General features: G+C 38.1%; 2 protein-coding genes across 2 annotated transcripts in view; both read right to left on the reverse strand.

Moving 5' to 3' along the window:
- LOC141300243 (phospholipid-transporting ATPase IB-like) overlaps positions 1–1,577 on the reverse strand; it is a 41,494-nt gene extending 39,917 nt beyond the window's left edge. Inside the window, exon 1 of the mRNA XM_073830568.1 lies at positions 1,328–1,577. Coding sequence (XP_073686669.1) covers positions 1,328–1,370 — 43 coding nt within the window. The 5' untranslated portion in view covers positions 1,371–1,577. The remainder of the gene's footprint in view (positions 1–1,327) is intronic.
- Positions 1,578–4,486: 2,909 nt separating this feature from the next.
- On the reverse strand, positions 4,487–12,757 carry rnf6 (ring finger protein (C3H2C3 type) 6). Its single transcript, XM_073830909.1, has 4 exons — positions 12,691–12,757; positions 11,350–11,505; positions 11,054–11,167; positions 4,487–9,892 (listed from the first exon to the last, which is right to left on the reverse strand). The coding sequence occupies exons 2-4, from the start codon at positions 11,489–11,491 to the stop codon at positions 8,064–8,066; spliced, it is 2,085 nt and encodes a 694-aa protein (XP_073687010.1). The 5' UTR covers positions 11,492–11,505; positions 12,691–12,757; the 3' UTR covers positions 4,487–8,063.
- Positions 12,758–13,312: the final 555 nt, after the last annotated feature.

Genomic DNA, 13,312 nt, shown 5'->3' on the forward strand with positions numbered 1-13,312 from the left:
ACTTGTTTATTTGATTTTATTTAAAATAATTGTAATAAAATTGAGTCAGTCAAATTTACCAGACACTTACAATATTAGAAAAGATAGACTTTTAATAAATGGAACAAATAAGCCTGTACATGACAGCATCTAATGATCTATGAAAATATTTAGTTTTACAGATATCTTAATCTTTGTAATATTTTTTAATTTCTGCATTTTTTGCATTTCTTCAATTATAAAAATTATAAATTTAAAGAAATTATATATATATACACATAAACAAAATCTACCAAAAAATAAATTAAACTTAAAACAAACAAACAAACAAAAATAATAATTATATACATTAGTTCAGTGTATGCAATAAATGTATTTTATTTTAAATATTTGTAATGATATTGAGTAGGTAAAATTGCCGGACAATTACAATATTAGAAAATAGCAAAGATACACTTTTAATAAATGTAAATGACATTTTCTTATATTTTCTCATATGATTTATATTTACTTTTTTTCTGTGTATATTGCATGCATGTAAAAACAATGCTTTAAAATGACCTTTAAAAAATAATAATGATAATAACATGAAATAACATTTTTAATTTCTGCAATTTCCTATCTGTTCAAGAGTTTAATTTTTTTTTATCAGTTTTATAAAGTCTAAATAATTAAATGATTTTAGTGGGTGGATATTTATTTATTTATACAATAATATTATTATATATATTATTGTTAATATTTGTAATGAAATTAAGTCAAACCTTTAATATATGGGACTAATAAGCATGTACATTCCAGCATCTAATTTAAACAGAATTTTCTTATATTTTAAATGTTATATCTTAAATGTAAAGTAATTAATAAAAAGGTAGACACTTTAACTAGGTACAGATGACCTCAACAGGTGAGGCAGACCTGTCTATGAGCTTAGAAAGTTAGAGCGCTTTAAACAGTCACGTGATGTGCTAAATAACCACTAACTGGGAGTTTCTCCCTCAAACGTCTATGCAGATCTGGATAAGATTCATTACAGCCGCATCACAGTTTATCTCTGAAGAACAGTCCCCGCTAATTTATAACCTAAAACCGAACATCACCCTGGTAACCTATCTGTTTACACAGCGAAAATGACAGGTCACCTACAAGAGAGCGTCACCAGGCGGGACAGGTGGAGCATTACTGATGCTTTTCTAATGTGTGGGTATATAGTTAGTAACATATATATACTATTATATAATCATTTACACATAGAGGAACATGCGAATATCCAATGGTACAATACAAAACACACGCGTAAACAGTGCCAGTGTCCGTCGCCCCTGTCAGCAGATTATGTCATGCTTACCTCCCTCGCTGTGGATCTTCTTCGACCGTCTGTTGAAATACATTCTGCACGCATGTGTGGAGCTTCCAGCAGCGGGAGCCAAATGATAGCATACTCGAGCTTCAGCGGGGGTATGCGGGCCACAGGCGCAGGGATGCGGTGTTTGATGGAGGCAGCATAGTTCCTGATGATGGGTCACCCTCAGCCGCGCGCACTGGGTCGGGGACGCGCTTCTGCCATCCTGCTGATCCGTCGCATTATTGTTTGTGCCAATGCTCAGGCGAATCCGCGCTCGCTCCGTCATCAGACCCCGCCTGTCCCAAATGGACTGAACAATTCGCCCTTGTGTGGTCTGGACTTTAGCAGTCAATTACTAATATGTTAATTGTCATTTATGTAAATATACAATTTTAGAATATTGGTTTATGACTTTACCGTGATTTAATATTTAACAATGTTGTAGGCTTTGAACTTTGAACCGCATTGTTGCAGGGTTAAAGGTGGCCATAGGAATGAATCAATATTTAACTATATATTTTATGTGAAATATCTAAAGAAAATATCTTAAAGGTGCAGTGTGTATTATTTACGAGGATCTATTGACAGAAATGCAATATAATTTTCACAACTATATATATATTAAATCGCTTGGTCAGTTACCCGGATGCGCGGCTATACTGCCGATACTCGGATGTAAACAACAGCATGGATTGAACAGTTAATGTACTACTGAATACTGTTGTTCTGCTAATGTATCCTGTCTAAACCATGTAAAAAAAAAACGCATAGGAGCTGCTAAATTATGGAAGGAAGGACTTAGATAGTACAAGCCGTATTAACATATTAGCCTAAAATTTCACCTACCTGACTGGAAATGATAAGAATCCTGGCCTTTTGTTCCTCAGTTTTTTTTTTTTCTAGAGATCATAATTAGCAAAATATGCGAGTTTTGTTCGGTTTAGTGGCATTGTTTATGTTCAGTGCCGCCAATATGGCCGATTGATTCTTCGTGAAAACCCTCTATTACAGCAGCCCTAAATGGACAAACTCTACATATTGCGTTTCATCACTATGTTGTTCTTGCAAATAAAACACTAACACAATGATGAACAAGTAACAATAACATTTGAATGCTGAATAGTTAAGTAAATATAATTGCTTTATTTACTGCTGGCTACTCTCTACTGTCTCAGACGACGACAGCTTTAGATCTGTGTCAGCCACCGTAGCTATTTGCTTGTGCTATTTACTTAAAAACAACTCTTTTTTACTATAATGTAACAGTGTATTTAATACATTATTTATTCATTTTTAAAGTTTTTTGTCTAAGGACAATAGGAATATTCTGGAGATGCTGATATGTTACATCACAACTACAGTATAATGACTAAAATTATGTGATGGCCACTGTGCATATTATACACTATAAAAACCTGCAGTTATTACATTAAATAGCTATTTCACTTAGTTAGGACTTAAAATCAATTTATAGACAGTACCGTCAAACATTTTGAGTCACAAAGGGTGCATTTATTTGATGAACAGTAAAAGATTACAATGAATTTTACCATTTAAAACTCTTTTCTATTTCATGAATTTTAAAATATAATTTTTCTTGTGATTACAGCTGTATTTTCAGCAAACTCAAGTCTTTAGTGCCACATGTAATATGCTGCTTTGATGCTCAAACAATATTTCTTATTATTATCAGTGATGAAAACACTTACACTGCCTAATATTTTTGTCAAAACAGTGATAAATTTCAGTTTTTTATGTACAGTCAAGCCCGAAATTATTCATACCCCTGGCAAATTCTGACTTAAAGTTACTTTTATTCAACCAGCAAGTTTTTTTTTTTTGACCGGAAATGACACAGGCTTCTCCCAAAAGATAATAAGACGATGTACAAGAGGCATCATTGTGGAAAAAAAAAAAATATTTCTCAGCTTTTATTTACATTTGAACAGAAAGTGGCATGTCCAAAATTATTCATACCATTTGCAAACTGTCACAGTCTATGGGAAAATCCAAAGTTCTATACCATTCCAAATAGTCCAAGCTGTTCTAAAGCATCCTAATTACCTTGATTGATTGGAAACAGATGTTTTAATCAACTCAACAGGTGAAAAAAGAAGCTCTCTGTTGTTGGTTTGTGGACAGTCATTGCAAAGATAAAGGAGCTCACTGAGGACCTGCGGCTGCGCATTGTGGCTGCTCACAAGTCAGGAAAGGGCTATAAGTCCATATCTAAATGTTTTGAAGTTCCAGTGGCTACAGTGAAAAGTATTATTAAAAAATACAAGACGTTCCGCACTGTAAAAAAATCACAGGGTACGTGGTCGGAAGCAAAAAGTGACACCTGTGCTGGCCAGGAGGATAGTGAGAGAGGTAAAAAACAATCAAGGATCACCACCAAGGCCATCCTGATGAATCTGGGCTCTGCTGGTGGCAACATCTCAAGGCAGACAGTCCAACGAACACTGCACACTGGTGGGTTCCACGGATGCAGATCACTTCTGTGTCATTTCTAATTAAAAAAAAACTTGGTAGAATAAAAGTAACTTTAAGTCAGGATTTACCAGGGGTATGAATAATTTTGGGCTTGACTGTATATAAAGTTTAAATTAATATTTATTTTAAATAGAAATAGAAACAACATAAATGTGACCATGGACCACAAAACCAGTCAAAAAGGTCAATTTTTTGAAATTGAGATTTATACATTATCTGAAAGTTGAATAAATAGGCTTTCCATTGATGTAGGATTTATTAGGATAGGACAATATTTGAAAATTTAGAATATGAGGGTGCAAAATCATCTAAATATTGAGAAAATCGCCTTTAAAGTGGTTCAAATGAAGTTCTTAGCCATGCATATTACTAATAAAAAAATTAAGTTTTGATATATTTATGGTAGGAAATGTACAAAACATCTTCATAAAACACGATTTTTCATCCTAATGATTTTTGGCATAAAAGAAAAATCAATAATTTTGACCCATACAATGTATTTTTGGCTATTGCTGCAAATATACCCTGTCACTTTTGATTAATTTAATGCATCCTTGCTGAATAAAAGTATTAAAAAAAAATTTACCACACAAAGCTACTTTTTCAGTGGTTCCAGGGAATAACAAAGCATGTCTATCATTCCGCTGTTAGGGAGCAGAGAAGAAAAAATCAATGTGTTTTATTTTATTACATAGTAACAGAATACATATTCTTCTGTTTTAGCATCACATTATAACATAATACATAGTCATAGCTCGATGATGTCAATTTTTCATCATTAAATATCTAAACTTCATGGCCAAAGATCCCCCACTCGCAGATACGCAGCAGCTCAAAAACCATTCTGAACCATTCAGCAAAATACACACACATACTTACAATTCACACTTCGTACAGAACATACACACTTCCTCACAACATACAGACAAAATAAAGGGATATTTTAGTATACAAGAAAACAATAACATCGAGGACAGGTGTTGAATAACAGACTCTGTCTTTGTTTTAATCGAGATCCTGAAACATAAGCAGACATCTATTGTACATTGAGGAAAAGTGTACCTTGGAAAGACGCAAGGTACCACTACATTCATGATCTTTCATTCAGAAGTCCTACTTCACGCTTTGCCTCACATGGGGAACGAGCAACACTGCATGATGGGTACAAAATGGTGATTCAGAGTTTCAGACAAGGCCATATGTGAAACCATTGTACGCGGAAATACTGAGGGAATATGTAAGCAGGGTGGGACGTATGTGATGAGAAAAACAGAAAGTAGGAAAACAGAACAATATTTAACCTTTCACTGCCTTCTTGTATCATTGCATCACCCTGGAAGAAGTCTGGCCTATGACAGGCTTGAATGATGAATGTGAAGCGGCTGACAAGTGCTTTCAAGTGATAATCGATTTCAGCTTTTCATTAAAACATTGTGAACTATGTGCAGGGGTTTATACGCAGGTACAAATCAAGCATGCACTTACTAGCTCATACAACATCGGAGAATCCCATCGGCACTCCAAAACGGTTGTTCAAATACAAATGGCTTGTTCTCATTAGAAATGTTATGACACTCCACAGGGAAAATGATGACCGCGCTTAAAAAATTGAGTTCTGTAGTGTTTGCCGAGTTGCTCATTGCCGTTTCCCGTAGTATAAAGATGCAGATGCATGGAATTTCAACGACAAATTCATCTATGACCAGATGCATCATTCATATCCCATGACTATTCTTATCGACCCCGTAAAAATCACACTTAAAACCTGCTTTGATTGAAAACGCATTTAAAAGAACACTGCCCAACATTAAGGAGCATTTACATGGAGGACTCATAGAGCTTCAAAACCGGTGGATTTCTCTGCAAGCGCTTAAAAGTAAAGGTTCCTTTCGAAAATGCAAATGAACCAGTGTAGGGTTCGTTCTAGAATATGTCTTACCGTTAAAACTGAAAACACAGACATTCATTTATTTACATGTCCTTAAAGAGCTTTTAAGATGTCTATTTTTTTGAAGCCACCAAACTTAAAATTTGTGAGATAGAATCAAGGTGCGGTTGCATTAGTGAAATTTTGGTGAAATTTTACAGGCAAGATCCAATATTTATTGTCGATAGTGTAGCGATGTACAAAGCACTGCTCACAGAGAAGTTATGTTCAAACCAAGCAGCTTTCTGTTGAAAATTGTTCATCCGATCACATGGATGTAGGGTTGGGTATCGAGAATTTCCAAATAAGACACGCGCATTTCGATTCTACTTAACGATTTCTGCGTTCGCATTTTAATGTGATTTTTATACCATTTAAGCACAGGGAAGAGTGATACTACTTAAATACTACTTAATCATCGATATAAATATCGATACCATAACAATACTTCTAAACTGAACTTTTACATATGAAATGCATTAAATTATTCAATTACTAAGAGTAAAATGGGTAATGATACCCCTTTTATATTTATATTTTTGTTTACACGTGGTTAAAATATGTTTACAGAAGTGGTAATCAAGGAAAACAACAAATACTATAGTTTTACTATGGTCACTTTAGTAAAACCATGGTTTATTTTTATTAGGGACTGCCAGTGACAGGCTGTTGCACGCATAATATTATTTGTCCAATTTACTGTATATTTACACATTACATTTTTTTTGATAAATAAACAATCACTGGTAAATAAAACATCTTAGTATGGATATTTTCAACTTAAGTATTGATACTTTCGATATCATCAGTATTGATGTATCGATACTTCAGATATATACAGATACAACCAATATACATAAAAAAACATTAATATATCATGATAAACACAGATGTTTTTTGTCTTAAGTGAATGCAAATACATGTGAAAGAAAACACATGTGTAACAGGTATTTTTAGATCGGCGTGCGTTCAGTGTTAAAGAGACAGCAGCCTAATCAACATGCTTCCTGACATTAATGTTAACAAAGAATGAAAGAAAATCATTTACTGATTTTGACTGATTAGCTTTCGTAACTTTGATAATCTATATATGTGACACTGGACCACAAAACCAGTCATAAGGGTCAATTTTCTGAAATTGAGATTTATACATCATTTGAAAGCTGAACAAATAAGCTTTCCATTGGTGTATTTTTGTTAGGATAGGACAATATTTGGCCGAGATTCTGAACTATTTGAAAATCTGGAATCTGAGGGTGCAAATAAATCAAAATGTTGAGAAAATCGCCTTTAAAGTTGTCCAAATAAAGTCCTTAGCAATGCATATTACTAATCAAAAAATAAGTTTTGATATATTTACAGGAGGAAATTTACAAAATATCTTCATGGAACATGATCTTTACTTAATATATATTAATAATATTTTTGGCATAAAAGAAAAATTTATAATTTTGACCCAAACAATGTATTTTTAGCTATTGCTACAAATATACCTGTGCTACTTAAGACTGGTTTTGTGGTCCAGGGTCACATATTATTTATGAAAAGTAAACAGTGTTTTTAAACTTTTGATTATAAATTCCGTACCTGAAATTTGTTCAGTTGTATTTATTTATACTACTGCTAATTGATTTGTTTGTTCCATTTTATTACTGACTATTTACTTCTATTAGTCTATTTGTTTTTGCTGTGGTATTTTTTGTTAAAACCACAGGCTAAAGTTCTTAAGTGTAAAAAGATGTAAAAGAAGTGTAAAAGTGCCTAGATGTTTTGTAAGCTGCTTGCTCGTTATTCAGCTGCAACACAACACTTTGTAAAAAGACAGAACTAGCATGTTTGACATCTAAATGTTTCATTTTTTCAGATTTTTGAAATCAAAACTAGAAATTGATAAGAATCGAAATCGATAAGCAGAATCGGAATCGATAAAATTTGAACGATACCCAACCCTACACGGATACCCATTGAAATGAGGATTTTGCCCACGAAAATTCGCCAAACAGCAGTAAATGTAACCACACCTTTAGCTGAAGCTAACATTCCTAACTCCATCCGAGTTAGTCACGCCGTCTGTTAATATGTCCGCAAAGCATAATGGTGAATGGAAGAAGAGGAAGAAATGAAAACAAAAGGAGTCTAAAAAAATAAAGCTTTGTTAAATCTCTGCATTATAGTCTTTTTTCTGCTTTTGGTTCTACCTTTAGCTTGAATACAATGGATCTCAGAGAATGAAAACATTGAAGCACTATGTACAGGTGCCACCGACGGTGGAACAAAAGTCAGTCGTTCAGTCCGTTGATTGATAGCTACAGGCTTACATCATTCCTGATGGCTGGACAGAATAGGCTGCCTGCAGATGGGGCAGGTGTTGTTTTCAGATAGCCAGCGGTCAATGCAGTGGATGTGGAACTCGTGGGCGCAGGGCAAGCGGCGCAGCTTGTTGCCCTGAGCGTACTCGTTGATGCAGACGCTGCAAGCGCGGCCCAGCTCGCCCTCCAGGTTAACCTGACCATAAGTGCGTGTGACCAGATTGTCGATCTGTTCTTTGGTGAGGCCCCTCGGGTGCTCCTCGTCTTCATCTTCATTGAGAAGGAAAAAGTGCGCCAGCCTTAAGATGGGCAACGTTCCGTTTTCCACCAAGCTATTAGTGTCTCTGCTGCTAGGTCGTCCCTCCGTCCCAGTCCTGCTCACCCGCACTTGTCCTTCCTCCTCACCAGGCACTAAACCTTCTCGTGCCGATTCCACTCCGCCGTGGGCTACTCCACCCTCTCCACTAGCAACGCGGTACGCCTGGGCTCCACCAGGAGAAGCAGAGTCCTGGTTGGGCGTGGTGGTCTCTGAATCCGCTTCCGTCTCCATAAGAGAGCTGAGCTCACCAAAACCGGTCATGATCTGCCGGAGGATAGATCTTAGCGCCATAGAGCTAGGCTCGCCAAGGCCCGTTTCAGAAATGCGCCGTAGCGGGATGCGTATAGTGCTGACGTAAGTGCGGATTCCCGCACGCTCTGAGCGTGAAATGGTGCGCCGAAAGCCGCCGCTGTCGCTCTCGAAGGTGACCGTGTTCTCGGCAGCCCGAGCGCGAGAGCGAGTGCGACTGGCAATGCTGTCCCTATCGCGGTTCTCGCCCGGCCTGATGCGCCGCACCTGGAGGTCCAGCATGATCGTAGGGTGGCGCCTCACACCTCCGGCACCTGACACCGGCGTCTCCCCCTCTTCCTCACCAGCCTCCGGAGGATCCGTAGGAGCTGCTGGCTCTACAACGGCCTCGCCCATCTCCATTGCAACTGCTGTACTTCCAGTGGACTCCACTGGAGCGGCGCTGCCGCTGTGGGTGGGGCTTACACTGGAGGCAGGGTTTCGATCCAGAGGGGAGCGGCTACGTCTCGAAGAGCGAGACAAAACCCCACCTGCTCCTGCTGCCCGCCGCACGCGACCACGTGAACGAGTCCTGCTGTTTCGTGGCTCGCGGGCGGCTGGCGCCACCTGGGGGCTGGACTGAGGCAGAGCGGTAGGGCAGTCCGGGCCTTCATTTCCATTCTGCCCCTCCCCTGCGTTAACTGAGGAGGTTGTGACCTGTATTTGACCCCTTATGGCACCACCATCCTGCTCTTGTGACTGAAAAGCAAGTGGTGCCTGTGGAGGAGGAGAGCTTGGCAAAGAAGGCATGTTCCTCCGCAGAGGTGTGGGAGGAGCCTGTGAGGTCAGAGGCGGTGTTACAGGCGGAGCCGTGCTACTGCGAGTGCGGCGCACCGCGGCCCTCCTTCCCAGGGTGGGCCTGGCCGTAGAATACGGCGAGGGGTGTTGAAGGGAGTAAGGTGCAGACCTTGAGGGGTTGTAAGGGGTCGTGGGTGAAGAGGCAGATGATGACACTGGGGGAGGAGGAGGAGGAGGTGGAGGAGGAGGAGGCATTGGAAGTTCGGTTGGGTCAGGGGTGTCGCTGTGTTCTCCAGGCTCGGGTTGCTCGTGGTTGATGTTGATCTCAAGACTGAAGCGGAACTCGCCGCTGTTGGGGTTGGTGCGGCTGACGGCACGCCATGTTTGGTTTCCGCTCTGGCCGCTGCGCGTAGCATTTCCTGTGCGCCGGAAAGTGTTCAGCCATTCCAACAGGGAGTCTCCATTAGACGTCTCTGCACCTGGTTCGACTGCACCTGGAATAGAAAATTTTCTTATCAGTATTGATGAATAAAAGGGCAAGTAATTAAACTATTTTCATTCGTTTGGTTTGTTTCAACTTGCACAACCTAATTTGATTCCTTGACTAAATTTATTTAACAAGGATGCATTGAATTGTCTTCCTTTAAAAATATTTTAAAAAATTGTACCAGATTACACTAGTTTACTTCCATAAGAATCACAAACGTAGCCTGACAACAACAAAGTTGTTGGGGTCATGACATGAGAAATCTAATTTGCCTTGATCTTTTGGCATATAAGAGGTTTTTGTACCATTAAAACATCCTGCAAGTTTCATAGCTTGAGGCGTCCTCCTCATTATAAACAAAGCAAGCTCCAAAAAGTGCTTGTGTTGATCTGAGGTGCAAGATGACATCTCCTGAGTGGAAACATTTGCATAAACACTGCCTCCAAAGCAAGGCATCGACAAATAGTCACCATAGGCCCCATCTCACCATGGGCCCCGCCCACAGGTGTTCAGTTGCTTACTGACTGGCACGCTGAATGCAAGTGTTGCTTTGCATTAGAAGCAAATACTCAAAAATTGTTTTGTAAATGAGGCACAGTGTCATGGAGAGTTCACAAAGAAACATTTGTTGAAAGCGGTACTAAATCTGACTGCAGCTGCATTACAAATGGTAAGTAAATTATTTCATAATGCTTTGTCTGGAAATTACCTTTTTTTGGATCATGTTGTCAAAACACTCAAATGCAGTAGTGAAGGGGCAGATCATTGATACTGTTTCCTATGCAATGATGTGAGCCAATCATAACAGTGGCCAATTACTGACAAGCCTTAAAGAATCCGCCCCTTAAAACAAATTGTTTCAGACAGAGGGTCAGAATGAGGGTTGAAAATCATTTTTCCACATACTTGTTTTTTTTTTTATTTAAATAAGTAAACCTCAAGAACCATATTAAAATAATAATAAAATCCATGTCATAACCCGCCATGACAAGATTTATGCCCCTGCATTGTTGCTAAAAATCGTAGATGCATTCTGAATTGTTTTGTAAATGCATTGTGGCTCTGCCTGCGAGGTGTTTATTGCATACAAAACCAGCTGTTCATTCAAAGCAAAATTATTAGCATAGCTGAGCAACTGAATTCAACTGAATTCAAAACCATCCCTTACCACTACTGCCCTCTGCCTCACTGCTTTGTGGGCGGGTTTCAGGGCGTGGCTGAGATGATACTCGCTCCTTTGCACCATCCAGACGCTGCCTCAGCTCCTCTGCTGTGACTTCACCTGTATTCAAACAAAGACACACCTTATTAAATATCCATCTATTGTTCATTTGAGTAAAAGGCTAGGTTTGGAATGTTTTATTTCCTCATGCACTATATTTCATAATATGCTTTAAATATTTCTCTGTGTAAAGGGTAAACTGCATGCATCTTTGCATACAGACTGATTTGATGTGTTCTCACCAGGTGTTCCCAGAAGATTGCTGTCTCTCATTAGTCTGTATTCCTCCTCACTTAGTTCATTAATGAAGTGATAGTATGCCTCCTCCCGCCGAAGCCGCTCCGCTTGACGATGACGCTCGTCTCGGCCGCCGGGAGGGTCCATCACCACAGAAACCGCTGCTCAGAGATATTAAAAGATTAAAAAAAAATCACAAAAATTGTTCAATTGTTTTGTGTAAAAAATGTGATCGTTACTGGTTAACACATATTTTAATTTCTCCATTTTAATCAACTTGGATTTCATGGTTCTGTGGTGGTAAATCAGTTTTTAAGAACACAATACCATGTAGGTCATTAAAATTAAATTAAATAAAAATAAAAATAATTATAAAAGAATAAGCAAAAATAGATTTTGATAGAAAACAACATCACATCATAGGACATGATAAATTCCTGACTATCTCAGCTGTCAACTATTTATCTTTAAACACATGAAAACAGCAATATTAAAAAAGAAAATCACTCTAAAATCTGCCAATGATCAGTTTACCCATATGAAAACATGTTAATATAGAGACGGCAAGAAAATCTACTCAAAATTTTTGTGGATATATAAATAAGGATAGTATGAAGCATAAACTTCTCTCTATCTAAAACATAGCCACCATTAGGAGACAGCACGACAAAATGAACGCCTCAGAAAGGCAATCCGTAAATCCTAATATGAAAACAAAACCGCATTGACACAAGTCAAAACACACCGAGAGCCACGTGTCGTTGACAATAGCGTGAAATTAATTCATATGAATAACACCTCAGTCATTTCAAACAGTATTGCTCCTCTGTTATAATACAGTAGGCCACAGACAGCACCGCAGAACAAGTCAGGCACCAAAACTGGGCTGTCAGCCTCAAAACCAATCAGCGTCCGAGAAGCGATGACTGACAGCCAGACTATCCACTCAGCGTCGGTCAAAGGAGGGCCATGACAAAGAAAAAGTCGGGCTCCATGTCAGCTAGCAACCTATCCCAGAGACAATAAAAAGCCTAGGCTAGCACTCTACACAGGGAGAAATTCGCAACTGAAATTTGTCATTAAACTGTCACCGTCGTCTGTCATCGGGCAAACGCAAACCGTGCGGCGGAGCGAGCTGTCATTTTAAATGCGCAACACCTTTGATGGTGTCGACAGATTGCTGACAAGCTAACTATGGGCCAATCAAAGGTTTAGATCATTATTTTGACAAGATGAGGGAAAAATGTCACTGACATGAGAACGTAACAGAACATATGAAATGTAATAACACTGTCCAGATTGAGAACGAAATAAAGAAATGAAGCAAGTAATAGACATGTAAGTACCTGAAACAGCAGCTGTAATATGGACGAGTTCTCTTTCCTCTCCGCTCTGATTACAATGTAGCCAAGATGGGACCAACGGAGCTACACAAACAACTGTCCGGACAACTACCATGTGCGCAAAACCCGTTCCCACAGTAATACATTAATAACAACACTGTAATGCACTTATTAGTAACGTTTGCTTAGCAAAATCTGTTAAATGACTCTCTACAATTCTCTACATTAAAATCAATGCAATATATATATATATATATATATATATATATATATATATATATATATATATATATGAACCCCATTTTAAATTTACTTATAATATCATCTCATAATGTAATAACAATGGTATAATTTGCTTTTATACATTTCAGTTTTTAATATTTTAAACCATTATGTGTGTGTGTTTAAAAGTAATAATGCATGTTTGTTATTTGCAGAGGATTAATAAAGTAAAGATGTTGACTACTATATACTGTATATATTTATTTATTTATTAATCTATCCAGACAACATCAAATACTACAATACCAGTCACAAGTTTTTTAACAGTAAGATTTTTACTGCTCACCAAGCTTGCATTTATTTGATCCAAAGTACAGTAAAAACAGTCAAATTAAAAAAAATG

The sequence above is a fragment of the Garra rufa genome, chromosome 24 (genome assembly GCF_049309525.1).
Source record: "Garra rufa chromosome 24, GarRuf1.0, whole genome shotgun sequence".
NCBI lineage: Eukaryota > Metazoa > Chordata > Actinopteri > Cypriniformes > Cyprinidae > Garra > Garra rufa.

Bases quoted from the DNA above. Each gene is read 5' to 3' on its own strand.
- rnf6 (XM_073830909.1), bottom strand. From the start codon at position 11,491: ATGGACCCTCCCGGCGGCCGAGACGAGCGTCATCGTCAAGCGGAGCGG. The intron at 11,168-11,349 runs GTGAGAACACAT...GTTTGAATACAG, and splicing joins CAATCTTCTGGGAACACCTG to GTGAAGTCACAGCAGAGGAG. The intron at 9,893-11,053 runs GTAAGGGATGGT...TTTCTATTCCAG, and splicing joins TGAGGCAGAGGGCAGTAGTG to GTGCAGTCGAACCAGGTGCA.